Raw genomic sequence first — 27555 nt, forward strand, 5'->3', positions numbered from 1 at the left:
GAGCTGAAGAGATGTGGGACGAGCTCAGCTCTGCTCCAGTTCTCTTCTACGCTGTGCCAGGGCATCCAGAGGATTTTTCTTGTCTTGCCTGGCTGCCTCCTATGGCTGTAGTCCTGCATTTTCTCCCTCAGCCAGGGCCATTGAAGGGGATGACCAGCCCTTGCATGCAGGTTCTGCCATTCCCACCCCTGGAGAAGCTTTTATCATGCAATGCTGGGCCTTTGCTATCTCTGCTAGGGACAGAGGGGCAGAAACACGTGCTGGGAACAAGCTTTTTTATTCAGATTTCATGGACTAGAAACTTGCTTGCACTATCCACTATTTCACTGCTGAAACAGTGCCTCAGGACAGGAGAGGGTCTTGATTCCACATCCAGCTCCATCCCTGGTGTAGGAGTGTTGTATGCTGAACAGGCAGCTTAGGTCCCTGCTGCTGGAAGAGCAGGAAGGTTCCTGCTAGATGCAGCATTACAAATGCTAGGTTGTTCCCTTGGGAGAACTGTAAAAACTGGAGTGAAACACCAAAATCAGGCTGCAGGCCCTAGTACTGTCCCTCCAGCAAGGCCATTCAGCAGGGGTAGTTTTGCCTGCCTGCACAACTTGTCACAGCTTCTCCAGGCTCTGGCTTTTGGGGCAAGTCGCAGCACAGAAAGATCATATGGAAACCTAAGGCACCTGCTGGAGCTGGCTGAAAAAGCTGCTCCTCAAGCAGTGGGGATTTGGGGATTTCCCTGTGGCTATTCTGGCTATCTGCCAGGAATGGGCCAGGGCTGAAGTCCTTCACACAGCCCTGTCCCCTCCAGGGTGAGCACTGTCCATATCACATCCCACGACCTCCACAGAGAAACCACCCGTGTCCACTTCGATGCTGTGGATGCTGAAGTTACCCAGTCCCTAGAAAGAGAGTCACAGGCTGGGGCAGGAGCCAGCAAAGGACCCCTTCTCACCTCCAAGGTCCCAGGGAGGGCATTGGAACAACAAGCAATCGCACCCCATCTGTGGTGGGGAGAGATGCTCCTTGTGCTCTGCATAAGGCTGGCTGCAAGCTGCCTTCCACAGCGCTCCCAGCTCACCTCAGTGTTTGCCAGGATCTGGTGCAAAGCCTCTTTCTGCCGAGGGGCTTTGGTTAGGATGTAAAGGAAGCCGCCGCCGCCAGCCCCAGCCAAGCACTGCCCGTAGGCGCAGGGCCGCAGAGCGTCCATCATGCGCCCAACGGCCAGCGGCTCGCAGCCCGGGGCCATGACCTTCTTCTGCTGCCAGTAGCAGTCCAGGCACTTGCCAAGGAGCAGTAGGTCACCTGTAGAGGAGGGAATATTGCAAATTACTTGTCTCTGTTTCTCACCCAAAGGGCAGAATCATGCTCAGTTCAAGCTAAATTCTGCCTTCTTTTCCAGTTCCTCCCAGCTCTGCTGGCCGAGCAAGCAACCCCAGCTCTGTCACGTTGCTATTTTTAATCCTCCACAGGGGGAGGATTTTCTTGCTTTAATGCTCCAGCTTTCTCTCTGCAGCAGCCAAATAAACCTGCTGCACTGACCAGGCATGGCCCCCAGCTCTGTCACCAATGGCACACTGCTAATCAATCAGATTTAGCATGTCTACCCCCTCTTCCTAAAAATCTTTGTTCAAGCCTGAATTTTGGGGTATTGCCTGGCAAGGGTGGGCTCGGGGAAGGATTTGAAGCTTCTGTTCAAGCTGCAAGAGCCTGCACACACCCCACCACCCCCAGCCTTTTCCCCTCTGAGACTACACAGCCTCTTGTCTGGGAAAGTTTTGTGTTTCTTCAGCTGTTAAAAGGACCAACCTGGTCCAGGGAAGGGGGTTCACACCTTGCCTCAAGGCCTGGGCACACTCCTCAGCATTGCTCACCAGCGCATCAGCATTTTGCACGATGGAGGGCAGCCTGGCGTACCAGTTCCTCACCACATCCTGCAAGAAGTCAGAATGTCCCTTTCACTGTCCTCTGGCCCCTCCTCACTAGCTCTGGCAGCACCTGGGGAGGTACTGCTGCACTCATGGCTCCCTCTGGGGTGGCAGAGCTCTGCACAAGTGAAAGGGATGCCACTGAAGGCCACAGGGGGAGCAGAGGCCAGCCTGTGACACCCAGAGGCAATACCTGGAGCAGGTTGCGGGCCAGGCGAGTCTTTCCCGTGTACACCAGCAGCAGGTGATCGTTCAGGGTCTGGGTAAAACCATCAGGGACTGGGATCTGCTCCACTTCCACTCTGAGTGGCAGCTGGGCCTTTGACCTCCCAATTTTGATGCCAGGAACGAGCCCACCAACCTGGTCCTGCCAACCACCCCCTGCAGGGTAGAGGGTTGTCAGTCACTGCTGGGACCCACACGCCGTGGATCAGCTGCTCCCCCAGGCCCTACCTGTTGTGAGCCTCTGCTCCAGATGCAGCACAGCATGGATAAGGGACTCAGTGCTGGCAGCCTTCCCTGCTGCCCGGTACAGGGATGCCATCACTGCTCCTGCCAGGATGCTGCTGGTGCCTGCAGGGAGCATAGGTGGGCAATAAGGCACTGTTGTGTCCCTGAGGGCTGGGGGGCAGCAAGGAGGATACCCCATCCTGGTGCTGGCAGCAGGAGAGACTCCCACACACCAGACAGCCCAGCCCCTTCCTTGCAGACCTACCAAGGCCAGACCCGTGGGGCAGCTTGGACCAGGTGTGCACCTCAAAGCCACCCCCAAAATTCTCCATCAGCTGGGCCTGCAAGGGTGTCTGTGAGGGGAACTGAACAACCTGGGTGCAGATAAAGGCAGCTTTGAGCAGAGCCCCTGAAAACAAAAAAGAAGTAAAGCTGATGCCTGCCATGCTACCTGCTCCTTTATCCCGCTGGCCCTAAAAAGGGCCATCCCAGCACCAATAGGACATTGTAGGTACAGAGCCAGGCTGGCAGGTGATCCTCACCTGGTGCATGTGGCTGGCAGTAATCCTGTAAGTGCTCCAGCTCCTGGCACACCAGCTCTGCCAGCACCTCGCTCGGTGGTGTCCCGCTGAGGCTGACGAGGCGCAGCTCGGGCTGGGCAATGCGCCGCACCCGGGCACCAATGGGTCGGCACCCATCCACCAGCACTGCCACGTCCACCACGGCCCCCCCGTGCTCGTAGGTGATGGGGGGGGTGTCACTCCAGCCACCTGCCAACACTCACCATCAGCCTCTTGGGCCACCCTTACTCCTCTTCCCCAGCATCACGGGTGAGACAAGAACCATCTGACTCAGGGAACGCGCTCACCGGAGAGGTCCAGGCGGGCTGGACACACCACCTGCACCCAGTGCCCCAAGGGTGGCAGTGCCACCTGTTCCACGGTGATGAACCGGCACGAGGACATCACTGCCTGCCGGACGAGGATCTGCTCAGCCCCCTCGTAATGCCGAGCTGCTCTCACCAGCAGAGCTGGCCTGGGACAAGAGAGACACTGAGCCCACTGCCACATCTCCACGGCAGCACCAAGGTCTGGAATGGGGCAGCTGCCTCTTGCCAGCGCCAGCCTCACCGGCTCATCCACTTCTGCCGCTCAGCAGCCAACTCCTGGACACCACCAGCGATGTCCCCGCTCTCCAGGCGCCCAAAAGCCGAGGCCCACTCCCTGTTGGCAGCAGGACCACTCCGCAAGCCCCCTTCCCCTTGTGCCATGCAGCCCAGGACCTCAGCAATACAGGCAAGTGCCCGTGCTGCAATACCAGCATCACTGGCTGTAGAGGCAACTAGAAAATAAAACAAAAGGAGGCTGCAAAGCACAGGCAGGCTGCAGGCTGCACCCCAATTGGCCCACTTCTGCTATAAACTATCCCCTGGGGAGCAGGACTTGCATGGCTTGCTTGTTGGATGCCCTACAGGTACACTCCACGGCATCCTGCAATGGGGGGGAAACACAGAGAGGGGTGGGGAGCAGTGAACAGTTCTGTTAACCAGAGATGCAGCTCCTGAGTCCAGCTCACCCTCATCCAGTGTGCCCAGGAAGGCCTTGTGGTAGCCCTCGTGGACGGCGCTGCGGGCAAGCGGCAGGAGGCTGCTGTCCTGGCGCCCCAGCAGCACGCGCCGCACCTTGCGCTGGCCCTGCAGGAAGAACAGGGCCTGGCGGGCGTCCAGCTCGGCTTCTGTGTCCAGGCAGGGCAGCAGCTCCTGCCAGGACATGCGCCAGGCCGTCCTCCAGCGTGCCAGCTGCTCACTGGCCACAGTGGCCAGGCCGAGCAGCCACAGCACATCCTGCAGCCCCAGCGCCTCGCGGGCGTGCAGCACTGGGAAGAGCCGGGCGCTGAGCAGGCAGCGGCTCCCCCGCGGCATCTCGGCATCCCAAAGGTCCCCTTCCCTGGTGGAGGGAGAGACATCAGCACTGCCCTGGAGCTTGAGAACACCTCCCATGAGGAGAGCTGGAATGAGGGATGGGTTGGGGTGGTCAAGACACCTCTGAGAGCCGGGTCTCCTCTCCCATCCTGACGTGTGGCACCTACCGTATACCCGTCCGTTGGAAAAACTCAGCCCAGGGCATGTTCAGGTAGGTGGCTTTTTCCACAGGGCTCTGCTGGAACACAGAGGAGCTGATCACACTTTGGCTTTGCTGGGAGCTTTGTGCCACCTCACTGCCCCCGCACCTGCCAGTCGTCGAGGCGGCCGGTGAGAGTGAACACGCGGCAGGGCAGGTGATGCAGCCGGACGTGGTGGCCCTGCAGGACAATGTCACGCAGGGGACAGCCCCGCAGGGCTGGGGAGGAGTCCACGCTGAGGCCTGAGAGGAGGCAGCCAGGACCAATCACCAGGGGACCCTGAGGAAGAAGCAACAGTGGCATGGTTGACCCCCAAATAAGAGCCAAATCCTGGCCTGGGAATGGGACAACCACCCTGAGAGACAAACTGATGCCACCACAAGCCAGGCTGCAGGATGTAATTTTGTCACAAGCACAGACTACAGAAATTCAGGCCAGGCAACAGCCTCCAGGGCTCACAGCCATAATAGAGCTCCCAAAGGAGAGGGTCTGCCCTGGTTCCCAGCTCAGGACAGGACAGAAAGTAACAGCCTCATCCCCTTGTTTGCAGAGGGTGACAGCCACCAGGGTGCCTAGCACCAGCCAGAAGGCAGCCCCAAAGACGAAGGGCACCCCAAATCTCACAGCTGTGGTTCCTCCACCCTAGGCAGCAACATATCACCCTGCTGCCCATTCAGTGCATGGGGACCTGTACATCACCCCCAACCTAGCCCTATACCTGGAGGTGACAGTGCTGGATGACACTGCCAGCTGCCAGCTGCACAGTTCCTTCCAGCAGGCAGTTGGTGACTGAAGAGCCATCCTCCAGGAGACAGGGCTGCTGCCAAGGGCACAGAGACACATGGGACCAGGGTCTGGGCACACAGCCCAGAGCAACCCCCAAAAAACCTGCATGAGCAAGGCTGGGGATGGAAGGACATACATCCACGTGGGAATGGGCTGTCTTGCAGAAGTGGAGGTGGCTGGCAGAGCCAGGCAGGAGAGTCAGGCTGCGGATATGGTCACTCGCAGAGGCACTCATGTAGTCATAGGATGCATTGGGAATGCAGGCTGGGGGGACAGGAGAGCTTTTAGCACATTAACCAAAGAAAGTGGGTGTGCCTGACACTCATGTGAGTTGGGCTGAACATCCCCAGATGAAGTGGTGGGGAATGGAGACCTGGGGACCCACAGCTGTGGGGAGACACAGATGACAAACAGGCCCTGACCACTCCATCTCTCTGCATGCAGGGAAAAGGGCACAATAATGGGTCACATCACATACACTCACTGCAGCAGAGGATCATAGAATGGTTGGGGTTGGAAGGAATCTTAAAGATCATCCAGTTACAACTGCCTGGGGAGGGACACTCCACTAGAATTTGGAAGAAAGCACTCACCCATGCTGAGAGGGAAGCCACGGAGAGCTGACCACAGCACAGAGCGTGCGCTCCTCACACTGGCATCGCCACCACCCTTCACAAAATCCTCCTCTGTCATCCCCCCTGCCATGCACAGCACAATGTCGAAGAAGAGGGAGAGCTGAGGAGAAAAGGGACTTGTTGGGTCCAGCCATCCTGAACTCCATCCTGCTACTGGGTGCTCCCTCCCACTACCTCGCCCACCCAAACCTCACAGCTTGAGGGCAAACAGACCCTACAGAAATGACCAGCAGTGACACCTGTGTGGCAAAGGGTCCCATCCCCACAGAGGGGCTGTCACCTGAATGGGTGGTGCTCCCGAGTCCAGCCCCATGTAGGTGCAGGCATCCAGAGGAGGGATGACATGAGTGGCCAGAAGCTGCTCAGCAGCATCCGAGGAGAAGAAAACAATCCCACACACCTGCCAGACACATCAGGGCTGAGGCTGCAGCTGTGGTGACACAAGGGATGGGGCTGGCAGGGTCACCAATGCCTGAGTTGTGCCATACCAGTGGGACAGTGCCATCTGACCCTGCACACTGCTGGATCTGGGCCTCCGTGCCTTTGTAGATAATGTCATGCACCAGCCCCTGGGAGCAAAACCAACCCAGTGAGCTCTTCAGGGAACCCCAAGCCAAGCAGCCACAGTAGTGCTGAGACTTCAGCACCCAAGAGATCCAAGGACTGGGGATCCCTGCACCTCCAAGGGAGGCCTCTTGAAGGGGAGCTGCCCCAACCTGCTCATTGGTGAGGTAGACCCCATGGCTCCTGGCATATGCTGGGCTCCCAGGCACTGCAATCACTCGGACGCCCTGGAAGCCATCCCAGTTGATCCCTGGGGGGAGGGACAGAGACCAGTGCCCACTGGGGCAATGCATGTACTCACACTGGGCACAAATGCCTGAAAACCTGGACCACAGAAGCAAAAGTGGCAGCAGCATCCAGCTTTGGCCACATCACTGCACAGGACAGCAATAGCTGAACATCCACACCCTCATGGGAACACAGCACAGGCTGAACCAGCTGCGCTGCTGGTTACAGAACCCTGTCCCACCAAAGCTGGTGCTGGAAGCAAGACTGGTATCCACTCACCTGGTGTTGAGGGCACAGTTAGGAGCATGTCAGTGCTGCAGACCCAGACGCCAGGTGGGGAGCCCACACAGAGCTGCCAAGAGAAAGAGAATGTGCTCAGGGATGGCAGGGAAGGAGCCCAGGAACCCAACACCGTTTCCATCCTGTGGGATCCAAACCCATGGCCAAGCTCCACAGACCCGGTGTGTCATGGTGCCCAGCAGGCTGTCCAGGTTGCAGACCAGTGCTTCGGCTGCGGCGCCGGGCTCCTCCGCGGGCAGGCAGGTGAAGGCACGGCCACAATCGTCGAAGGAGAAGTCGCGGCCCTGGTGGGATGGAGAATACGGGAGGGTCACCGGGAGGGAGCGGCTGCAATGAGGTCCCGTGCTGGGCTGCAGGTCGGCTCTCACCATGTGCAAGATGAGGATGCGGGCGTCCCTCAGCACGTCAGCGGTCACCACCTGGGAGGGGACAGCAGGGGACGGTAAGAGGGACAGGACAGGCACCCCCCTCACTTCCAGCGTCCTCTCCGGACTTCCATCCTCCCTGGACCCGCCAGAGGCTGTCAGCTCTCACCGTGCATCCGGCGCGGGCGCTGAGGTGCTCGGCCGCCACCAGCAGAGCGTTGAGGGTGGCGCCGCCGCTGCCCAGGTGGGCCCAGGGATCCTCCACGGCCAGGAGCAGCGCGGGGGGGCGCGGGCCCAGCCCGCCCCGCAGCCGCCGCACCTCCAGCTCTGCCAAACGAGAGGCGGGCGGCGTTGAGAGCCGGTCCCGCGGAGGGACAAGGGACGCCCACCCCGCCACTTGCCTCGCTGCAGGGCGGACACGCCGCCATGGCCCCGCCGGCAGGTGAGGAGAAGAGCGCTCCACTCCGCCGCCATATGAACCTCCTCCGCCCCCGGTCGCGGGGCCTGCTGGGATGTTAGTCCGCTCCCCGCAGCCGCTCCGGGGCTCTCGTCCCTGAAGGACTACAATACCCAGTGCGCACTGCGCGACGAGTGCACGCCCTCTTAAAGGCACAGCTCAGCCCTGTGCTGCTCCCCCCTCGCCCCCACCTCGGGGGGCTTGCAGACGGACAATGGGGGTTTGACGTTTTCTGCCCTAAACTGTGTCCCGGCGGCGGTGCGTACCCCTGAGTCCCCTGGTCACCCCGGTCACGACTCCAGTTCCCTACAGGGTTCTTTGGAGAGAAGGGGTGCCCGGGCGGTGGGCGCTGGTGTCGGTCCCCGGCGGGTTGTCAGGGTGGGTTTTCGGAGGGTGCAGGGGTGTGATCGGGGTGGGTACTGGGGGTGCCGATGCACTGGGGTGGATACCGGGGTGGGTACCGGAATAGGTACCAGGGAGGGCAGCGGGAGATGCCGGCGCTCCAGGCAGATACCGGGATGGATAACGGGGGATGGGTACTGGGGTGCCGGTGCCCGGAGATGCCGGTGCGCCAGGTGGGTACTGGGATGGGTACCGAGCTGGGTACCGATCTGGGTATCGCATTGGGCACCGGGGGTGCTCACAGGGCTGCCGATGCGCCGGGTGGGTACCGGGGTGGATCCCGCTGGATGCGTACCGGGGATGCCGGTGGCCGGGGGGCACCGGGCTGGGGTGTGTCCATGTGCCGGGGTGAGTCCCCGGCTGGGCACCGGGATAGATTCCTGAGCCGCCGCTGGGAGAGTGGGCGCGAGCGGCCCCTCTCGGCTCCTACAAGTCCCACAAGCCCCGCCGGGCGGCCCAGGACTACATCTCCCAGGCTGCCGGGCCCGTCCCCGCTCCCCCCCGCCCCGCGCGGCACGGCACGGCTCCGCACGGCGGAGGGCGGTGGCGGCGGGGCCCGGGTGAGCCCGGCGGCGGGGCCATGCCGGAGCTGAGCCAGGTACGGCGGCGGAGAGCGGGCCCGAGGCGGGGGATGCGGGCACGGCCCGGCTCGGCTCGGGATGCCGGTGCCGGGGAGGCGGCGGGGATAGCGGGCGGCGGCGGGAGCGCGCCCGGGAGCTGCCCCGCTGCTGCGGCTGCTGCCGGGGCTGGAGCCCGCCTCGGGGAGCGCCCGCACGGGGCGCGTGGGGTTCGTCCTCGGTGGGGTGCTCCCGGTTGCTGGTCCCGGTGCTGAGTGCAGGTCCCGGGGCTGGGTGCAGGTCTTGGGGCTGGGCTGCAATGGGTACTGAGCAGCCCCGGGAGGATGTGCTGTCCCCTATCCGGGGTGCAGTCCGGGTTCTGGGTGCTGCTCCCGGTGCTGGATGCTGGCTGCCGGGAGAATCCACGCGGGCTGCACTGGGTTCAGACCCAGGAGGTTGTGCCGGTCCCTAATGCTGGCCCGGGCCCTGCGGTGCTGTCCCCAGGGAGGATGTGCTGGCCTCAGCCGCGGGGTGCAGCTCCGGGGAGCAGCTCCAGGGCGCTGCCGGGGAGGATGTGCTCACCCCGGGGAGGATGCTGGCCCTAACAGGGCTGTGGAGCTGGGGCTGATGGAGCTGCTCCCCTCCAGCCGTGTGCCCTGGGATCTTGAGGGCACAGCCAGGGGACCAGGGCGGGAGGGCTGGCTGCGAGTGGCCCCGGTCCCCACCAGTGCCATTGTGCGTTTAAGGTCCCTCAGCAGCAGTGTGACACATGGCTGCGTGACACACGGCATCCATTGCATGGGTAGTGGCAGCCAGCATTTCACAAACAGCCTGAGCGTCCCTGGGGACAGGGCAGAAAATGTGTCACCGAGCAGGGGATGTCCCTTGCATGCTTCTGTGTGTGTGGGGGGTGGTACTAACGCGGGCATTGGTGTGAGAGCTTACCGGTGTGCCTGTCCCATTGTTTCAGGGTGTTTCCCCGGCTGAAGCACGGCTGCCAGAGTGGGATTGATACCGGAGCCCTTATTTCAGGGCCTGGCGATTCAAGGGGTCCCCACATACGCCTGGGGCTTAAGTGATGCTGGTGCAGGGGGAAGGTTTTGCTCAGGCTCCAGCTGCAGAGTCAGACCACTTATTCCAAAGCTCCCAAATATTTTCCTAGAGTGAGTGCTTCCATGCCAGCAGGAAAATACTGGGGGGAGGATGGCACTTGGGCAGTGTGCAAGCTCAGACTGGAGGAAGGGCCACATCCCCCTCCGCCTGCTGCCAACAATCACCAAACATGGCTGGGGAGAACCAAACACACCAAACCCCAAAACTTGCTGAGCCTCCCTCCAGGAAGATGTGTGGGCTTTGAGCTGGTGAAGGCGGTTTTGCCCTGCATTATCTCGGTCTCTCCTTTTCCCAGCCCTGAGCAGCCACATCGCGGCCAAGGCAGCGAGCGCCAACGGGAACTTCCGAAGCGCTTTGGGCTTGGTTTACCCTTTCTTCTTTTATTTCCCCTTATCAGAAGCAGAGGTCTCGGCCTCAGCGGGGAGGGCTGGGTTGGGGGTGACTTGCCCGCCGCGCTCCCCCCCCCCCGCCCCGGCGCGCGTGTCTGTCTGTCTGTCTGTCTGTCTGTCCCCATCTGGCAGCCACAGCGGCCCCGCTGCCGGCTGTGTGCGGCAGCCGCCCGTCCACAGCGCTTCCCTCTCCTCCGAGGAGCTGATGGCGGTGCTCGGGAGCGGCGGGGCGCGCTCCGCTCACCGCCCACGCCTCGCCGGCGCCGGAGGCGGGCAGGGAGAGCGGGCAGGGAGAGCCCCGGAGCCGCATGCTGCGGGAACGCTTGGGTTTTCCTGCCCAAACAAGCTCCAAACTGCCGCTGTTCGGGGAAAGGCTCCCATGGCATTGAGGGCTCGGTGGTTTTTTCGCTGCGGGCTCTCGGCACGCCGGATGCCGCCCAGTTTGGCACGCCGAGGTCCCGGCAGCTCGATGGCTTTCATCTCCTCCCGTTGCATTTAATTTTTTTTGCACGATTGCAAGCTGCTAATTGCTCTCCAGTGGCTTGGCCGGCTTCAGTGCTTCTTCATGAGCCAGGATTTATCAAGCCCGCCTGACCCCGCGGGGTTGGGATGTGATGGGAGAGGCTGGGAACCTCCTCTCCCCGCCCTGCTGGCCTCTGCACTGAGCTCCGGGGCATCTCTTGGCTACGTGTCGCTCTTTGCCACTGGCATCTTCCTCTGGCAGCTTTTTTTGGAAAGTGCAAGTGATTTGGGTCCCAGCTCCAAGGCAAAGTTCCCAAGGATACCCCCAAAACTGCACACGGATGAGGAGTGAATGTATAGATATAGATATAGATATAGATATAGATATAGATATAGATATAGATATAGATATAGATATAGATATAGATATAGATATAGATATAGATATAGATATAGATATAGATATAGATATAGGTATAGATATAGATATAGATTTTTTTTTCTTACAGGATGGATAGTTCAGTGTTTGAGCTCTAATATAACACCCTCAACAGTTGCTCTTAGGTAACCAGAACAAGCTGCAGTCACTTTGCTCCGGGTGCCACCATGTCCCCAGCAAAGGACTTTTGATCTGCAACCTTAATTGGGCTAATTAGAAAGCTGCAAGTGCTCCCCCTTCTCCCCAGGTGTCTGAGCAGAGCCCCAGCTAGTGGAGAGAAGTCAGGGGCCCTTACCAGTGGAACTGCTCTAATTTTACCTTTAATATGAGCCCTTGGCTGTAATTGGGCTGTGCTGGGATTTATGCCCTCCAGCCTGGGAAGTCTTTCGTAACTTCCCTGCAATGCAATCTCGTAGGTGCAATTTCCCTAACGAGTTCAATGGCCTCTCAGTTCTGCCCGCAGGTGGAGCAAACCTGGGTGGCTTTATGGGGCCACCGCAGCCTGTGCTGAGGGTGCAATTCTCAGCTTGAGTTGTGCCCCGGGGGAGAGAGGGCGGCTGTGGGTACAGCACCCATCAACCAGACCTCAAAAGCCAAAGGAGAACCTTTCTGCACGCAGGTGAGATCCAGGGAGGAAGGCAGGAAAGCGCAGGGGCCCCGTGTCCCAGCTCCCCCTCCCCGGCCTCAGCCAGCTCCTCCTGGTGCAGCATCTGCCTGTCCTGTGCTCCTGCACATATTTTCCTGGTGAGGCATCAGGCATGAAGCTAACGGGTCCAGGCTGGTAAAACCAGCAGCAGTGGTGGAGGGGAAGTGGTTCCTTCCCAGCTGTGGGGAGGCTCAGGGTGCTGCAGCACCGGATGCTGGTGGTGAAAGGGGAGCAGGGGCCCTGCCCTTCCTAGGGAGTATCTGCCTGCAGTGTGGCCAATCTTCAGAGGCAGCTGGGGCTGCAGGAAGACCCATTCAGGGGTGTCTGTGGGGTGCAGCTCTGCTGTAGCAGGCAGGAAGGAGGAGGGGACCAGGCAGATTCTTCTGACCCCAGCCAGCAGCTGTGGGAGGATGAGACAGAAATGTGGCCAGCAGTGGGGAGCTGGCTCCCCATGGGACCAGATGGCTTTGCACAGGGAACTGGGGCAAGCATGAGAGAGAGCAGTAGGCAGTGGTAGGTGGCAAACCCTGGACTCTGCCTCCTCTGTTCTGCTGGGTTGGTTGGCCAAGCCTGGCTGCTCAGTGGGACTTGGCTCTGTGGCACCTGGTGTGGTGTGCATGACCCAGGTTCCAGTGGTACCCAGCTGAGTGGTACCTGAGCTGGTGGTACTTGAGTTGGTGCAAACTGAGGCAGCTGGGGCTTCTGGGGTGGGTGCTTGGGGTGCAGAGCAGCTGGGATGGCTCTGTCTCTCAGTTCCACAGGCATTCAGGATCAGGGGGGAGAATCCCACTCTCCTGCCTGCCTATCCTGCCTCAAGGAGGTAGCTGCTCCTCCTGGAACAAAGATCCGAGTATGACAAGACCATGCTGTGAACATGGCCTTGGGCTTATCAACATCCCTGGAATGCAGGGTCCCTTGTTCCCCATGGCAGCCTGGAGAGACCCAGAATGGCTGGCAGAGGGTGAAGGAAATGGCACTGGCCAGTGCTGAGGGACATCAGCCCCAGAGGCTGGTACATGTGGCTGGGTGGTCCCAATGGATGTGTGAGCTGCAGGGACAGGCATCTGCCTTGGCTGCTTCTGCCAGTGTGAGTTTTAGTGGGGGGAGCACTGCCCCATCACAGGATGTTCAGGCTGGTGCAGTTCCCTGAGGGTCCCACTGTGTTTGAGCCAAGGGCTTGAGATGCTGCTGAACCAGTCCCTGCAAGCCCATCCCACCATCAGCAAGGCTGGGAGCATTCCATTGTTTTCCCACTGCTGGCACTCCCCTGCACCTCTAAATCCCATAGGAAATGTTCTCACCGTGGCTGGCTCCATCCCAGCTCTGTGCTGGGGATTTGGCCTCCACACTCTTTCCTGGCCCTATCCCAGTGCTGAGGGATGAGCCTGAAATAACCCCTCTGGAGGCCAGACATGAGGAAAGGCTGGAATAGCTGCCATTGGCAGCCAGGGGTGCAGGTAGGGTTTAGAACATGGGAAACCCAATTAACCTGGCTCCATTAGCTGATTGAGCTGGCTGATAAGAGTATGATTAATTAAAAGGATGAAGAATAAGTTACCTGTTGGGATGTGGTGATAGCTTAACGCATTAAATTGGCTTTTACTCTTAATACCTGGTGCTTGTCTCCTGCCAGCCATCAGCTCCTCATGGCATCACCCTATGGCAGGGAGAAACGTCCTTGTGCCAACACCAGGTCTGCTCCCTGCTCCCTCTCCCAGCTTCCAGGGAGGAAAAAAGTTCAAGGGGAAAATATAATCCCTCTAGATGGGTGAAGCAGGAAAGGACCTTCTTAATTAAGTGCACTTTCCTTGCCAAGTGTTGCTTTGGCTCTGGCAGCCCAGTGAAGCAGAGGGACAGGCTATCGTCCCCTCGCGCGCTGCCCCCGGCAGGTTCCCGCTCGCTGTTCCAAGCTAACGCGAGCTGACGGCCCCGCGGAGCCAAGCAGCTCCTCAGCACCTGCCCCAGGGCTGCAACCTCTGGCAGGGCTTGGGCCATGGGCAAAAAGAAATTGGAATGGTTTTATGACTTTTTGTAGTAATCCTGCTCACTGGAGTCGTGCCTGAAACAAGGACAGGTCACCACGCGCTAAGGTGGGAGAAGACTCAACTCAGATCTGCCCCCTCCCTATCCAAAAAAACCAAAACCCAACCCTCATTCTCAGGTTCTCCACTCATGACAGATGCCAGTCCAGTCCAAGGGCGCCCTGTGTGCTTCCCCCTCCTCCACCTGCAAGAGCCAAGCACCACTCTGGCACCCAGTCAATGGTTTGGTGGTGGCAGAAGTGATGTTTGCACAGGGATCATGGGATGAGTTGCACCTTGTCACACAGGGTGGCATTTCCCAGACTCCTGGGGAAATTTTCAGACCTTTCATACCTGGGAAGAACAGCAGCAAGTGCAACAATGCTGCCACTGCTCCTCCACTCCTCTTCCTGCCCCAAACATGATGACATCCTATCTCCCAGTGATGGCTCCTTCCTCTGCTCACCCTGCCATTTACTGGCATGGAAATTCATGCTACTAACCCCAGGATATCTTAGAAATGAGCAAACAAAGCCAATGAGACCTAAAGATGAGGAGTGGGGGATGTATTGATGGTGTTTTGTCTGACAGGGAAGGGGCAGGCATCCTCCAGGGCCTGGGGCTGTCGGTCACATCTCTCCAGCATTCATCCTGAAATGAAAGATTATATGATTGGAAAAAACCACCCACCTGTAAAAGCAGCAGAGCAATTTGCCAGGACCTTTTAATAGCCTCGCTTCATTATCTCCTGCAATCAAAGAGAAACTTGTGTTTGATGAGTACATGGTCCTCAGGAGACAATTTAGGATCCTGGGGATGAATTTGGGAATGGAAGGGGATTTAGTGGCATCGCTGAGTTGTCAAGCTTGCTCACCACAGAAGAAATCCTGAAATCCCTTATTATTTTAAGAAGGAAACATCCAAATCTGGTGCAAAAAGCTCCTTCAAGAGGGGTTTTATTTGTGGAGGCTGGTTGGATTTGGATTGGGCCGGGAAGGCACGGATACTGCTGGGGCATGTTTGTATGTGTGGGTGCCCTGACCCTGCTGGGGGCTGTAAGAACCAGTGCAGATGGAAATAGCTGCCAGCTCCTGCTAGGAAAATGATGACTCAAACCAGCCGCTGGGATTTAAGGCTTCTTTTATTGCGCATGAGCTGGGCTGGAGGGGGGTTTTCCCCCGCTGTGGTCAGGGGCAGCTCCAGGAGGCCCCAGGACGGGGGCTGTACAAAATGTGCTCCAGATGGTGTCAGGGCTGGGATGCATCTGGCAGGACCAGGCTGGGCTGGGGAGCCGGAAAGGGATTTTCCCCCTTTCACCAGGAACAAAAATAACACAAGCACGTGATAGCTCATTTCCTTTAGCCTTTAAAAAGCCCCGTGGGATGGTAAGCAGCGGGAGCAGGGGAGGGGGATCAGCCCTTCCTGCTTGGTGGCCCTGCTGTATCATAACTGAAAAAAGCCCCACAATTGCCTTTTACCTATGAATCTTTCCAGCGTTTTGCATCTGGGGGGTGTTATAGCTTTTTACTGGCTTTATCCCAAACTCCCTAAATGAAAACCCTCTGTTTAACAACCACCCTGCTTTTTCTGCTGGCAGCAGCCCAAGGAACTGGTTGCAGTCACTGCTGGCCATGCGTGTGCCATGTAGGCGTGTTAAAATTCCCTGCCAGAGCCCAGGAAAACACTTGAACTGGGATGTGCCTTCGGTTTTTGGCTCTTTTCGTTAAAGTCTGTCCCCACTTGAACAAATATTTGACAGGGGGTTAATGGTTTGGGCAGGAAGTGTCCATGCCTGGCAGTGCAATGGGCTGGGGGAGCTTTTGGAGTCCATGTTCTCCTCCCATCCCAACAAGGAGGTTTTTGGGGGCTTAACAGTCTGTTCCTGGAAAGCAAGCCAGCATCTTCCAGATGCTTTCCTAGGGAAGAAGGATCCTGGTACCTACCAGCTCCTAATTACTGCTGCAAGCCTCGGCACTGGCTTAATTGGGGCCAGGGTGGAGGTGATGCCTCTGCAGGGTTTTGCCTTGGGGTGGGGTCACCTCCTCCCCAAAAAGGCCTGGAAGGGAGGTCATGTCTCCAAACCCCTGGGATTCTGGATCCTGTCCCAGCTTAGTGACTGCGTTAAAAGGGGATTTACCACCTTTTTTTTTTTTTTTTTTTTTTTTTTTGGCCAAGGAGTGCTGTCTGGCTTTGTCCTTCCCCCTGCTCGGGGGGCTTGGCCGCTCCTCCCGCTCCTCCCCGGGCGCAGGCGCCAGCACCTCTGCCCTGGCTATTTTTACCCGCCAGGATCACGAGCGAGCGAGTGACCTTCCCCAAGGGACGCTGCCACCGGGGGGGACAGTCGCCAGCGTCCATCCCCGGGGTGCCCGTCAGGCTGCGGAGCGGCTGTGTCCCGGCTGTTTCCGCGCTTTCACGGATATTTCCCGGCTGTGTCCCGGCTCTTTCCGGGCTCTTTCGCGGTTGTTTCCCGGCTATTTCTCGGCTGTGTCCCGGCGGCAGCCGGCGAAGAGGGTTTTGGAGGGGCTGCTTATGGCGAGATAGAGAAGGAGAATTGAGCCTACAGAAAGGAGCCGCTTGTTTGGCTCCGGAGGCGAGTTCATGGCTGAGCCTTTGTCTGGCAGCGACAGGAAGGGCACAGTCCGGGAGCTGCTGCGAGTTCCCCGGGCACAGATAGCGATGCCGGCATCTCGGCTCCCTGCGCACCCTGTGCCTGCTCATCCCCTTCGGGGATGGCTCGTACCCTGCAGCCCCGTGCCTGGGACGGGCTGGGAGGCATTTTGGGGCGTTCAGTGGGGAATAAAGTCCTCAGCCCCCGGCACCCTCCTCCTGCTCGGCGCAGCCCCCCAGCTTTGCTGTCTGTATCGCCACCCCTTGACCCGCCGTCCCCTCCTTCCCGCTCCAGGCCGGTGTCGTGGCGGCCGTGTTCCCGAGCCAGCGGCTGAGGGCAGCGTGCCAGCGGATCAGCTAAAGCCCGGGGATGATGAGCACCGTTGCAGCTAAGCGCCAGCCGGGGCCGGGACCCGGAGGAGCCGCCGGGGCGCGGTGCCGCGGCTGAGGGCGCGCCGAGCTGTGCCGGACCCTCAGCAGATGCTCCCTGCCCTGCACGTGGAGCCACCGGGGGCCCTCGCCGCGGCCGGACAACGCGGATGGAAAGCTGCAGCCCAGCAGGTAGGAGCCCGGTGCCGTGGCTTCCGGGGGGCTCTACATCCCGCTCCCCACACGGCCGCCGCAGGGAGTTACAGCTCTCGTTCCTGCAGGGAGCCTCGCTGGCCGGCTGACCCCCTCCCGCGCCCTATGCCCGCGCCCTATGCCGGAGCGGGCGCCGTCCCCGGCTCAGCCACCCGACGACCATGAAGTGCTCGTTGCGCTTCTGCTTCCTCTCGACCGCCTTCCTGCTCGTCTTCGTCATGTCCCTCCTCTTCACCTACTCCCACCACAGCATCGCCTACCTGGACCCCGGCGGGCTGGGCGGCATCCACCGGGTGAAGCTGGTGCCCGGCTACGCCGGGATGCAGCGGCTCAGCAAAGGGGGGCCGTACCCGCGGGGCTGCTCCTGCCGCCGCTGCCCGCCCGAGGAGCCCGGGGCCGCCGACTGGTTTGACGGACGCTATGACGGCACCGTGTCCCCAGTGTGGACCAAGGAGAACATGGACCTACCGCCCGACGTGCAGAGGTGGTGGATGGTGAGCGCAGGGACGGGAGTGACAAGAAGTGCTCCAGCACCCGGGGCACAGATTTCTCCTCCACCAAGGAGGAGGCGCTGGCTGATTCCCCCCTGCCCTCCTTCCCTCCTGCAGATGCTGCAGCCCCAGTTCAAGTCCCACAACACCCACGAGGTCCTGAGTAAGCTCTTCCAGATCGTGCCGGGCGAGGATCCCTACCGCTCCCGTGACCCGCGCCGCTGCCGCCGCTGCGCCGTGGTTGGCAACTCGGGCAACCTGCGCGGCTCTGGTTACGGTCCGGAGATCGACGGGCACGACTTTGTGATGCGGTGAGCGCCAGAGAGCACTGCCAGGGACCTGCCCACCCGGGCAGCACAGAGACCCGGGGTGATGCTGGCACCACCGGGCACAGGCATGAGTGGGAGTGAGTCCAGCCTTGCCACCTCCCCTGGGTGGGAAACTGCTGCTTGGCAGCATTCAACAGTTCATGGGGATCACCCGTGTCATCGGCAAGGCACAGGGCACTGGGAGGGTGGTGTCATCCTCCCTGCTCTCTCCCCAGGATGAACCAGGCCCCCACAGTGGGCTTTGAGGGTGATGTGGGTGGTCGGACCACGCATCACTTCATGTATCCCGAGAGTGCCAAGAACCTTCCCGCCAACGTCAGCTTCGTGCTCGTGCCCTTCAAAACCCTGGACCTGCTCTGGATCGCCAGTGCCCTCTCCACTGGCCAGATCAGGTTGTAAGTACCCAGTGGGCACTGGCAGCACCAGGCTGGTGGCTCACCTAGTTCAAGGACAGCTCCCCTGGGATCAGTGGGGATTAATTTGTTCCTCCCTCCATGAACCCTTCTTGGCAACTCAGGCTGGAGTTGGGGGCATGGGACCCCCAAGAACTCACCTGCTTTTCTGCTTTTTTCCCAGCACATACGCACCTGTGAAGCCTTTTCTGCGTGTGGACAAAGAAAAGGTACGTGGGGCTCATCCCTGTCACTGCCACGAGCACCTGTATGGCTGTGGCCCCTGTCAGCTCATCATTCCCCAGGGCTCCCAGGGCTCCATCATGGGGTGCTGATGCCAAAGGGAGCATGGCTGGGGCTCCTATGCTGACTCTGGTCTGTCCTCCCAGGTGCAGATCTACAATCCTGCCTTCTTCAAGTACATCCACGACCGCTGGACAGAACACCATGGGCGTTACCCCTCCACTGGCATGCTGGTGCTCTTTTTTGCCCTCCATGTCTGCGATGAGGTGGGTGATGTCTCCTTCAACTCCTGACTGGCATGGAGTGGGTTTTCTGGGGTCTTGAACCTTGCAGGATTAAGGAAGGAGCAGGATTCTTTGGGTCAATCTGCAGCAGTCACTCTGGTTGCCTGACACCACAGTGATGGGCACTCTCAAGGGGTGGGAAGGCTGTGCACAGGGATGGTCACCTTTCAAAATGACCCCAGCAGTGCAGGGGTCGCTGAGACAAAGGTCCCAGCCTGGTGGGGGGTTCTGGCTCACTCCCTCCCTTGCTGCTGCAGGTGAACGTCTTTGGGTTTGGTGCTGACAGCCGGGGGAACTGGCACCACTATTGGGAGAACAACCGCTACGCCGGGGAGTTCCGCAAGACGGGGGTGCACGATGCCGACTTCGAGGCACACATCATCGACATGCTGGCCAAAACCAGCAAGATCGAGGTTTACCGGGGAAACTGAGGGCTGAGTCTCTGGCTCCCTGCTCCAGCAGGTCCTGCTGCCTGCAAGGGCAGAGGGTGAGAGTCTCCCTGGTAGCCTCAGGCAACGAGCACGGATGGGCAGCGCAGTTCTGCATTGCTGACAGAGCCACCACGGTGGTATTTGGTGCCTCCAGCAGCCAATCAGGTTCAGAGCTAAAGGAGACTTTTTGCTTTTTTTTAATTATTATTGTTATTATTATTAAGAAACCCAGCTGAGAAAGGATTTCTAAACACAATCAGTGACTGACCAGGCGGCGGGGTGGCCGCCTTGCATCTCTCTACAGTCAAACCAAATGCTGCTCTTTTTAAAACAAGACAACCCCCCCGCCCCAAAGCTGCGTGACTCTGGGGAACCCCTCGAGCATCGCCTCCAGCTGAGGGGACTGAGGGAGCTGTGGTGGCTGTGCAGCCTCACCAGTGGAACCAGCTGCTTCTTTTTTCCTTTATTTTGGTATTTTTCTTTTATGCCCCTGGGGCAGCCAATGCTGTGGCTCCTCCATGGAAGGCTCCTGGCACAGAGGCGGGTCCCAGCACATGGATCCATGGTGGGGAGCCAGAAGCTTCAGGAAGCCGACCATTGCATTGATGCTCTGCTGCAAGCTGGCGACTGCTGGCACAGCTGTGCAGGGAGATGAAGAGGAATCTCACCTTTGGGGTGCAGCATCCCTGCTCTTCTACCTGAGGACTGGGGAAGGGTAGGACAGATTTCAGGAATGACTGCACAGGAGGCAGCCAAGAAACTTACACAAGCAGCAGCCTGGTCACTCTGGCTGAGCTCTGCAAGAAGTTGTAGGATGCTCAAGGGGTTGTGGGATGCAGCAGGGTCAAGAAGACAGGATTTCCTTTGCTTTCAGGCTGGGAAAAAATCAGATCAGAGATTAGTGGGTGAGCAAACTGTACTTTTGCTTTTGTGTTGCTCTAAACAGCTCTAGTGAGAAGCTGAAATCCCAAAGTCTTTGCTCCTTTTGCCAGGGTGGCGCTTGGTTTACACCAGTCTGATACAGCCGGTGCCCTTGGGGTCCCAGGCTGTACAGGCAGCCTATGACATGGGATGGGGAGATGCTGAAGGAAACTGCCTCCCCAGAGGTGTCATTAAAACCACTTTCTTTGGGTCAATCAGGTGGGTTTTTTTTTTTTTTTCAGGAGATGCTGGAAAGCTCAAGAAAAAGGCAACCATGGAAAAGGTCCCCCAGAGAGGGGCCCTCCTCCTGCACAGCCAGTGCTGACAGTGGAGCAGGGTCTGTGGGGCAGTGCCCATCTGGGGAAACTGCCCATGCTGCCTGGTTGCAATAGTTAATTTGAGGAACAATCACTATAGGGTTTTTTGGGCTTCAAGGATTTTTTTACCCTTTTATATCTGGCTTTTCTGTAGCAGCCTCTTACCTGTTTCTCCACTTTGGTTTGGTTGTTTTTCAGGGTTTTCTTTTATTTTTTTGAGGCTTCTCTGCAATTGTGAAACACATTTGGTGGAGGGTGGGGGTTGGTCACCTGGAGCTGGCAAGTCAGCAGCCCCTGGGCTGGGGAAATTCAGCTTTTCTGTCTGCAGGGATTTAAACTCCGAAGTTTTATGGTGTGTTTTGGTCTGTAGAAGTGGAGGCAGCCCCAAACCCTAGGACACAGGCTGCTGCAAGCCCTGCTCTCCACCTTCCTGGGTGTTTTTTGCTGATTTTTAGTTTTGTGGTTTTTTTTAATGGGGAAGAAAATGAAAAACCACAAAACCATGAGCAACAATGAGTGCCTTGACCATCTCCCATCGGCGACGCCAGGCTGTGCCTGCACTGGCGGCAGGACGTGGCCGATGGATCTGGCAGTTGTACCCACCTCCCTCCTCGCCCCACGCTGGATCTTAGCTGGGAAGTGCTGCTGGGAGAGAGGGACACATCCAGGCCACCATGCTGGTGGCTAGAAAGGTCAAATCCAGTGTGATGAGGCTGGACCAGCTCCAGTTTCAACAGAGCAGGGCCAGGCCTGACAATCACAGGGTGAGCGGAGATGCTGGGTACCAAACCCAGGTACCAAACCCTCTGGCAGCACAGTACTGGCACCCAGTGCCAGGCGTGCTCGTGGCTCCTGGCTGCCCTGACAGTTTTTTTTTTTTTTTTTTTTGCTAACTTCCTTCCCCCACTCTCCTTTTCTCTGTTGTTTTAATTATTATTATATTATTATTTTTTATTTAAGCTGTCCCACTAGGACTCGCGACCACTCGTGTCTCCCTGGCAGGGCGGCCGCAGGCAGGCGCACCACAGTACTGCACATAGAGGAGATGTAGGCACAGGCTGCGGGCAGGGGGCAGGCAGGGAGGAGCTGCCCAGGCTGGCCCACATGGCAGAGGTTGTCTGCATCACACAGTACCTGATCCCAGCACCTCCTGCCCCCTGGGAGAGGGAGAGACCAGTGCTCCAACCTAGGGCTAGGAGCAGGCAGGCAGCTTGGCCAGTAGCCTCTGTGTACATGGGTACTTCTGCACACAACTGTCTTAAACCAACTGGTTTTTTTAAAGTCAATAAAAATCATGCATCAAATCTGCTTGGTGGTTTTCTTCTGATAGCACTGTCTATCTAAGATATCTATTCTAAGCCCTGGGTGCTTTGCCTGCACCCAAACCTGAGCATGTATGGGGGTCAAGAGAGAAGGGAAAGGGAATGAGAGGGTTGCTGGGCTCAGAAGATGCTCTGCTCTCCCCTCCTTTCCTGGGCCAGGCACCAGCCCCCAGCTGTGGTTAATGTCCTCTCACTGGGGCAGGAACAGGACCTGGCCCCGTGTCTGCCCAGCAGCAGAGCCCTAGCACCACCTCTCCAGCCTGAGCCCAACAGCTGGTGATGCCACTGCTCACCCAGAACCCACATCCCAACCACCCTGGACCCTAAAACAGAGGCTCTGCTCCTATGCAGCCTGTGTCCCTGAGCCCCACCACAGCAGAGGGAATGACATGGATGAGCTATTGAAGGACATCATTTTGAATGTGGATACAGGCAGAGGCAGGGAAGGGACTTCACCAGGGTGATGCAGCATGTCCAGAACTCAATCCAGCTCCCAGGGCTGGACCCTTCAACATACCTAGTGTCCCTGCAGGATCCCACCCAGGCAACCAGGAGCATTTGGATTCTCACACACAAGGGTCTTACATGACTAATGGCAAAATTCAGAAGTAGTTAAAATGCCTCTTTATTAATATACAAACCTAGCAACATTTAAGCCAACTAAAATATGAAATGAAATCAAGCATGATATAAATACAGCATACATGACAACATGGCCTCAGTGGAGAGTGGCAAACTCACCCTGACTTGTGCGCTTGGGAAGAACTGTCCACGTCCTCTGCCACGGGGTCTGGCAATCAGAGCAGCTCTGTCTCTCCTGAACTCCAAATCTGAACTTGGCAGAGGTGAGACCACTGTTCCCCTCAAAGGAAGAATACCTGGCATGAGATTTCTCTGACCCCACACCACAAAGGGATTAAAGAGCTTCCCTGTGCTGCTGGAGACAACCTGCTGGCATTGCTCCTTGCTCTGTCCCACCACAGCTACATCCACTGCATGACATTCACAAGTGTAAGGCACTAGAAAAGTGTTTTCACAGGTTCAAACTTCTGTTGTTCTTAAAATTCTAGCAGCAGCACACATCAGAAATCTTCCCAGCCCTTTTAAAATCTGGTCTCAGGAGACAAGCATGAAGGGGGGTTTGGATGAGTGTCCTGCTGCAAGCCTGACAGGAGATGCAGGAGAACTTCAGAGATACTAATCTGCTTCTGGTTATACTGGAAGAAGTCAGATCTGTCCCACTAGAGGAAAAGGAGGGAATTTTAGCATGGAAAAAATCTCAGCAGTGCCATGATGAAAGGCAACAGCACAGATTTTTCTCCATGCACACAAAATGGATCAGGTCCTAGCTGGGATGGCTGACAACCCCCAAGTATCTGCTCTGCTTATAGCAAGTGTCAAGGATCTCTGTGGGCAGATCAACTGTTACCAGTATCAACAAATCAGTAAACATTAATGTGAACACTTTCCTCATTATAACATACTGCTTCTCTTTGTTGGGATTCCTTATTCCAAGCAGGTGGAATCTCTAACAGTACATCAGCCCACATGCCACACCTGCAAAGCAGCTCTGGTTTGTGCTGTAATCCAGAAGCCAGCCTGACATCAGTAATCTAGCCCAGCTTTGAGACAAATGGGAGATGAGAAGTCTCAGAGCCATCTCAGCAAACACCACAGGCAGCAGCAGATTTCCTCCCCTCCTGTTTCTCCCAACTCCTGCCTGCAAATGTCAGCTGGTACAGCAGGGAAGTGTTCAAGCAGAGAATTTTGTTTCCTTTAATGCAACAAGACACCCACAGAATATTCTACACCAGCCCAGGCTTCTTTAGAGAAAGAAGAAAACCCATTACACCACAAGGAAAAAGTTAATAAATCCATTTTGGCAGGGGGGGTGGGAAACAAACAGGAAGGTGTCAGCTCAGCAGCTGGACAGGCACAAGGGCTCCCAGCCCCATACAAATTCCAGTCTCATACTGCAAGAGCAGCTTCCACCATCCTCCAGTGCTTGCTCAAAATTACCATCTCTGGGTGCACAGCACACAGCTTTCCAGGAAGGAAATCAAATGGCAGGCACAGCCAGTGCCCAAACACCTCACCTAAAGCTTTAAGGCATTTATAAATATTCAGTCTTTTTTTCCTCTCTCAAATGCAAGGACTACTCATGCCAAGGGCTATAAGCACACAGCCACAGCCATAATACTTAAGGAAAGTTTAAAGTGCAAAGAAAATTTTCAAATGCTTTTTAGTGACAGCTTTAAGTCATCAGATGACAACCCCCTTTTCCCAAGTTTTGTTCCATAACTGAATGCCTTTTTTTTTAAAATAGAAATCCAAACAATCAATTACAAAAATAATAGTTTAAATCAGGAAAACATCCTGAAATAGGCAGAAATTATTCTGACCCAGTATTACAATACACTCATTTGGGAAGACAAATATGAAGGTTGTGAACATTTTGCTCACCATTATCAGCAGCCAAGAGTTGTGTTTTAAATAAAAATTACTTCTGCCCTTGCAAGCAACTCCCCATTCCCCTGACATGGGAACTACCTAATTTTTACAGATCTCTTTCCCAAAATGTCAGCACTCTGGTTCAAATGTGCTGGAAGGATGAGGTTGGTGATGTCAGTCCTGTACCTTTACAGCTACAAGAATGTGCCAGGGAGACAAAAGTGTTCCAGGCAATCAAGTGCACACAGTTCCTACTTCTCCTATGTGGAACCATTTCCTTCATGCCAATGAGAGGCGCAAATGTGTGCTGGGAAACAAGTGCCAATGCTGTCCCAACTCTGCCTAGAGCCATGCTAGCTAGCTCTTGTCCAGCATCAAGGCTGCAGAGAAAGATGCTCCCTGAGCTGGGAATTGAAGCTGATCATCTCTCCAAGGCTGGGCTTAAGGAGTTGAGTAATGAGCAAAGGATCAAACTTTCACTGCACCTCTCCTTCCACCTTAGCTGTCACTCCACCATCCCTCCACCAGCTTTTATTTTCCCATGCCTCACTCTCTGATGGCAAAAGAAATTAATGCACTCAGCCACCTGAGGAAGGAGACTAGAGAAATGTTAAAGGACAGTGGGAAAATCCCAGCACAGGGAAAGGGAGGGTTAAATGATGGGATTTACAGCAGCCAGAAACCTGCCTGGGAGTTCTGATGTTGGTATTAGCACCATCTAAAAGCTGAATAACTTAAGTTGATGCAGAGACACAGATCTAAAGCCAATCTGGCTCTGATGACAAAGCATCAGGTAAAAGGAAGAAAAGAACCTTGTGCATGAGAAATTCTACAGCAGCAGAGTTTGGAGGTGTTACAGGAAGAGCAACATGATCGATGGCAACTCAAATGAAACAGCAGAAAGGAGGAATCCAAGCTTACACCAAGATGTGGAGATGCAGTGGAAGTTTCACACAACCTCCCTTCCTCGCCACAAAATAAGAAACTGTCAAACAAGGCCTGTAAAATCTAGATACTGGAGAAAACAAATAGAAACTAAGTCTGGCAAAGATGGATGTGAAAATGACTGTAACACTTCCTCCTGAAACAGAAAACATAATTCTAGAAATAGACTGTTAATGTTATTCTCAGCTCATTAAATATGAACAATATACTAACGCTTTTTTAGTACCAGTTTTACTCAAGCCTTGCAGTACTCATTCAAGGACTAACAAAATGTGAGAACTTAGGAAAGGACACAGCAAGGTTAAGACAACACAATATTTCTGTAAAAATCATATAATGGAAGGAAGAGTTATGTCTTCCATAAGTTCCCCTGACTCCTGATGGCACTTGGAGCCAGCCCTTCCCATGGATGCACATTTGGATGGATTCACTGGCTACCTTCCTTCCAAAGATGCTTGTGTGAATGGAATCTACAGGGCTGCTCCCATTCTGGACAGCAAGACTCAGAGAACTGGTAACAACCCTGTGACATACACACAAGCTGCAGAGAGCAGACCTGCAGCTGCTGCTTCAGCACAGAATGAGGCCATTTCCCTTCTACTCCACAGAGGGGGATGCTATTTTTGTGTTTCCCAATCCAAGGTTCATAGTATTACTGTGCAGAATGAGAACAAACCACCTTTTTCAGCAAAAAAAGCATTTTAAAGGAGTTTTAATGATGAGAATCAGGATATAGAATTTTACAGTCCCTGTTGTTTACCATCTTAGAGTTTAAGACTATGTTACAGCAGCTTTGGAGAATTGATTTTTAATTTTCTAATTTGAAGGTGTACTAAACGTAGTAACTCTTCAACAGATTTAGTTGTTCTTTTTTAGGCACTCTATTTTAATCATCAGATAAAGGGATTAGAGTCTTACATCACTGCTTAATACCTCGAGATGAAAACACTACACTAGAAGGATCTTCCCCCAACTCAGTTATCACTATTTTAAAATGTGATCAAACTGTCCTCTTGACAGGTGTTCAAGTTGGCAAAGGCAAACTATTCTTTACATTGCAAGTTTAAAAATAGCTACACCAGAAATTAAATTGACTAAGCCTGAACAGCAGTTAAAGATCACTCAGGTTCTGATATAAAACAAGAACAGAATTCATAGCAGGGAGGGTTGGAGTAGGCGTTAATGAGCTGCAAGACTGACAATTACCAAACCAGCCAAGTCTCAAACAGCAAACACAGCCTTACACAAAGTGTTGCTATATCTACCATCATGGTGGAAAACTATTTCCACTCTCTATTTTTGGTATGGAAAAGTCAATAGATCTAGACATAAAATAAACCTTTCAGACATAAAATAAACTTTAGCAGGCATAATGACAAAAGTAGCTCATAAAACACAATTTTACTGTCAGAACTGCTGGGGAAGAGACATCAGTGTATGAAAAGTTGCCTGAGGAACTACCAGGCACCTATAAATTAGGGAAAAGGAAAAATAATCACAAGGAGGAATATAATGTGGCTGGAACGAGTGGTTGGTAAAGGACAGCATGCTGCTAGGTTTCCAGTTTGGTCTTACCTGGTTCTAATTCTTCAGAGAACTGAACAGCTCAAGCTAAAATCTCTCTTTGGGAGTTTCAGTGCAAACTTCAGTACACCTTGGCCTTCTTCTGGAAGAGTATCACACCTTACTCAGCCACAATGGTCAATAAACCCTAAGCAGAAGTGCTGCTCTAAGAACTCTTAGCAGAAGAGCTACTCCACATCCTAAATATCACATACAAAACTCTTTCTTAGGTTGAATGCCTGTTTCTGTGGATAAGGAAGGTGAAGCAGTGTCCCATAAAACCAACAGAGAAGGACTAAGGCCCTCCCTGGCACACATGTCCAGAATGGGAAAAATGGGATTATGGTATCTCTAAGCAGGAAAGATATGCAAGAAGTAATTACAGAGTTTTAACTGCTATTAGATGCTTTATAAACCTTTCATGTAAGCAATTAATTCTAACACACCAGGCAGAATTTCAGTTCTGAGAGCAATGATAGGGGAATTTGGAAGAAATGAAGAACAGGCAGAACCTACAGCAGCCACAGAGTACTCTGTGAGATCTCAAACAGCTGGTCACTCCTTTTCAGAAACCGTGAAATTTGCATGTCAATTCAGAACTAGGTGTGAAATCCTGGAAGAAGCCACACACCTCAGTGGAACTCACCACAAACAAAGGAACACATGCTCAAAGAAGACATTCAACCTACTACAGCATATGCTCAAATCCTAAATTCCCTTATAGATCCCTGAACTGACAGTCCCAGACTGAAGGCACAGCTTAAAGCAACTAAAGCAGCAGAAGGCAAACTTAAAACAAGAACCAGAGAAGGTTTTGAGCTCA

The 27555-nt window shown here is 55.6% G+C and overlaps 2 protein-coding genes across 5 annotated transcripts; one reads left to right on the plus strand and one right to left on the minus strand.

Moving 5' to 3' along the window:
• Nucleotides 1-261: 261 nt before the first annotated feature.
• On the minus strand, nucleotides 262-7938 carry FCSK (fucose kinase). 3 transcript variants are annotated; one of them, XR_013775632.1, is made up of 23 exons: nucleotides 7770-7938; nucleotides 7538-7695; nucleotides 7372-7422; nucleotides 7162-7287; nucleotides 6983-7055; nucleotides 6628-6725; nucleotides 6400-6480; nucleotides 6192-6311; nucleotides 5870-6011; nucleotides 5413-5540; nucleotides 5209-5310; nucleotides 4599-4769; nucleotides 4458-4525; nucleotides 3945-4315; nucleotides 3500-3710; nucleotides 3238-3404; nucleotides 2912-3139; nucleotides 2635-2778; nucleotides 2373-2492; nucleotides 2113-2300; nucleotides 1866-1925; nucleotides 1073-1296; nucleotides 262-893 (listed from the first exon to the last, which is right to left on the minus strand). XR_013775632.1 is itself a non-coding variant. In XM_079316397.1 (23 exons), the coding sequence occupies exons 1-23, from the start codon at nucleotides 7840-7842 to the stop codon at nucleotides 780-782; spliced, it is 3255 nt and encodes a 1084-aa protein (XP_079172523.1). In that variant the 5' UTR covers nucleotides 7843-7937; the 3' UTR covers nucleotides 262-779. The 3 variants fall into 3 exon arrangements, 2 of the variants coding, with proteins under 2 accessions (XP_079172523.1, XP_079172522.1); XM_079316397.1 differs by having other exon boundaries at nucleotides 1826-1925; nucleotides 5209-5307; nucleotides 7770-7937; XM_079316396.1 differs by having other exon boundaries at nucleotides 1826-1925; nucleotides 7770-7936.
• A 773-nt stretch (nucleotides 7939-8711) lies between these two features.
• Nucleotides 8712-21755, plus strand: ST3GAL2 (ST3 beta-galactoside alpha-2,3-sialyltransferase 2). 2 transcript variants are annotated; one of them, XM_079316398.1, is made up of 8 exons: nucleotides 8712-8825; nucleotides 16757-17022; nucleotides 17112-17537; nucleotides 17652-17845; nucleotides 18079-18258; nucleotides 18440-18485; nucleotides 18645-18764; nucleotides 19040-21755. In XM_079316398.1, exons 3-8 carry the CDS (start codon nucleotides 17205-17207, stop codon nucleotides 19211-19213), a joined length of 1047 nt encoding a protein of 348 aa, XP_079172524.1. In that variant the 5' UTR covers nucleotides 8712-8825; nucleotides 16757-17022; nucleotides 17112-17204; the 3' UTR covers nucleotides 19214-21755. The 2 variants fall into 2 exon arrangements, with proteins under 2 accessions (XP_079172524.1, XP_079172525.1); XM_079316399.1 differs by lacking the exon at nucleotides 8712-8825 and adding an exon at nucleotides 16341-16444.
• The last annotated feature ends 5800 nt before the right edge of the window (nucleotides 21756-27555 follow it).

Source organism: Erithacus rubecula, assembly GCF_903797595.1.
Source record: "Erithacus rubecula genome assembly, chromosome: 12".
In the NCBI taxonomy this organism is placed as follows: Eukaryota; Metazoa; Chordata; class Aves; order Passeriformes; family Muscicapidae; genus Erithacus; species Erithacus rubecula.

Bases quoted from the DNA above. Each gene is read 5' to 3' on its own strand.
- ST3GAL2 (XM_079316398.1), top strand. From the start codon at position 17,205: ATGAAGTGCTCGTTGCGCTTCTGCTTCCTCTCGACCGCCTTCCTGCTC. The intron at 17,538-17,651 runs GTGAGCGCAGGG...TCCCTCCTGCAG, and splicing joins ACGTGCAGAGGTGGTGGATG to ATGCTGCAGCCCCAGTTCAA. The intron at 18,486-18,644 runs GTACGTGGGGCT...CTGTCCTCCCAG, and splicing joins TGCGTGTGGACAAAGAAAAG to GTGCAGATCTACAATCCTGC.
- FCSK (XM_079316396.1), bottom strand. From the start codon at position 7,842: ATGGCGGCGGAGTGGAGCGCTCTTCTCCTCACCTGCCGGCGGGGCCAT. The intron at 5,311-5,412 runs GTATGTCCTTCC...TGCCCTTGGCAG, and splicing joins CAGCCCATTCCCACGTGGAT to CAGCCCTGTCTCCTGGAGGA. The intron at 2,301-2,372 runs GTAGGGCCTGGG...TCTACCCTGCAG, and splicing joins GGAGCAGAGGCTCACAACAG to GGGGTGGTTGGCAGGACCAG.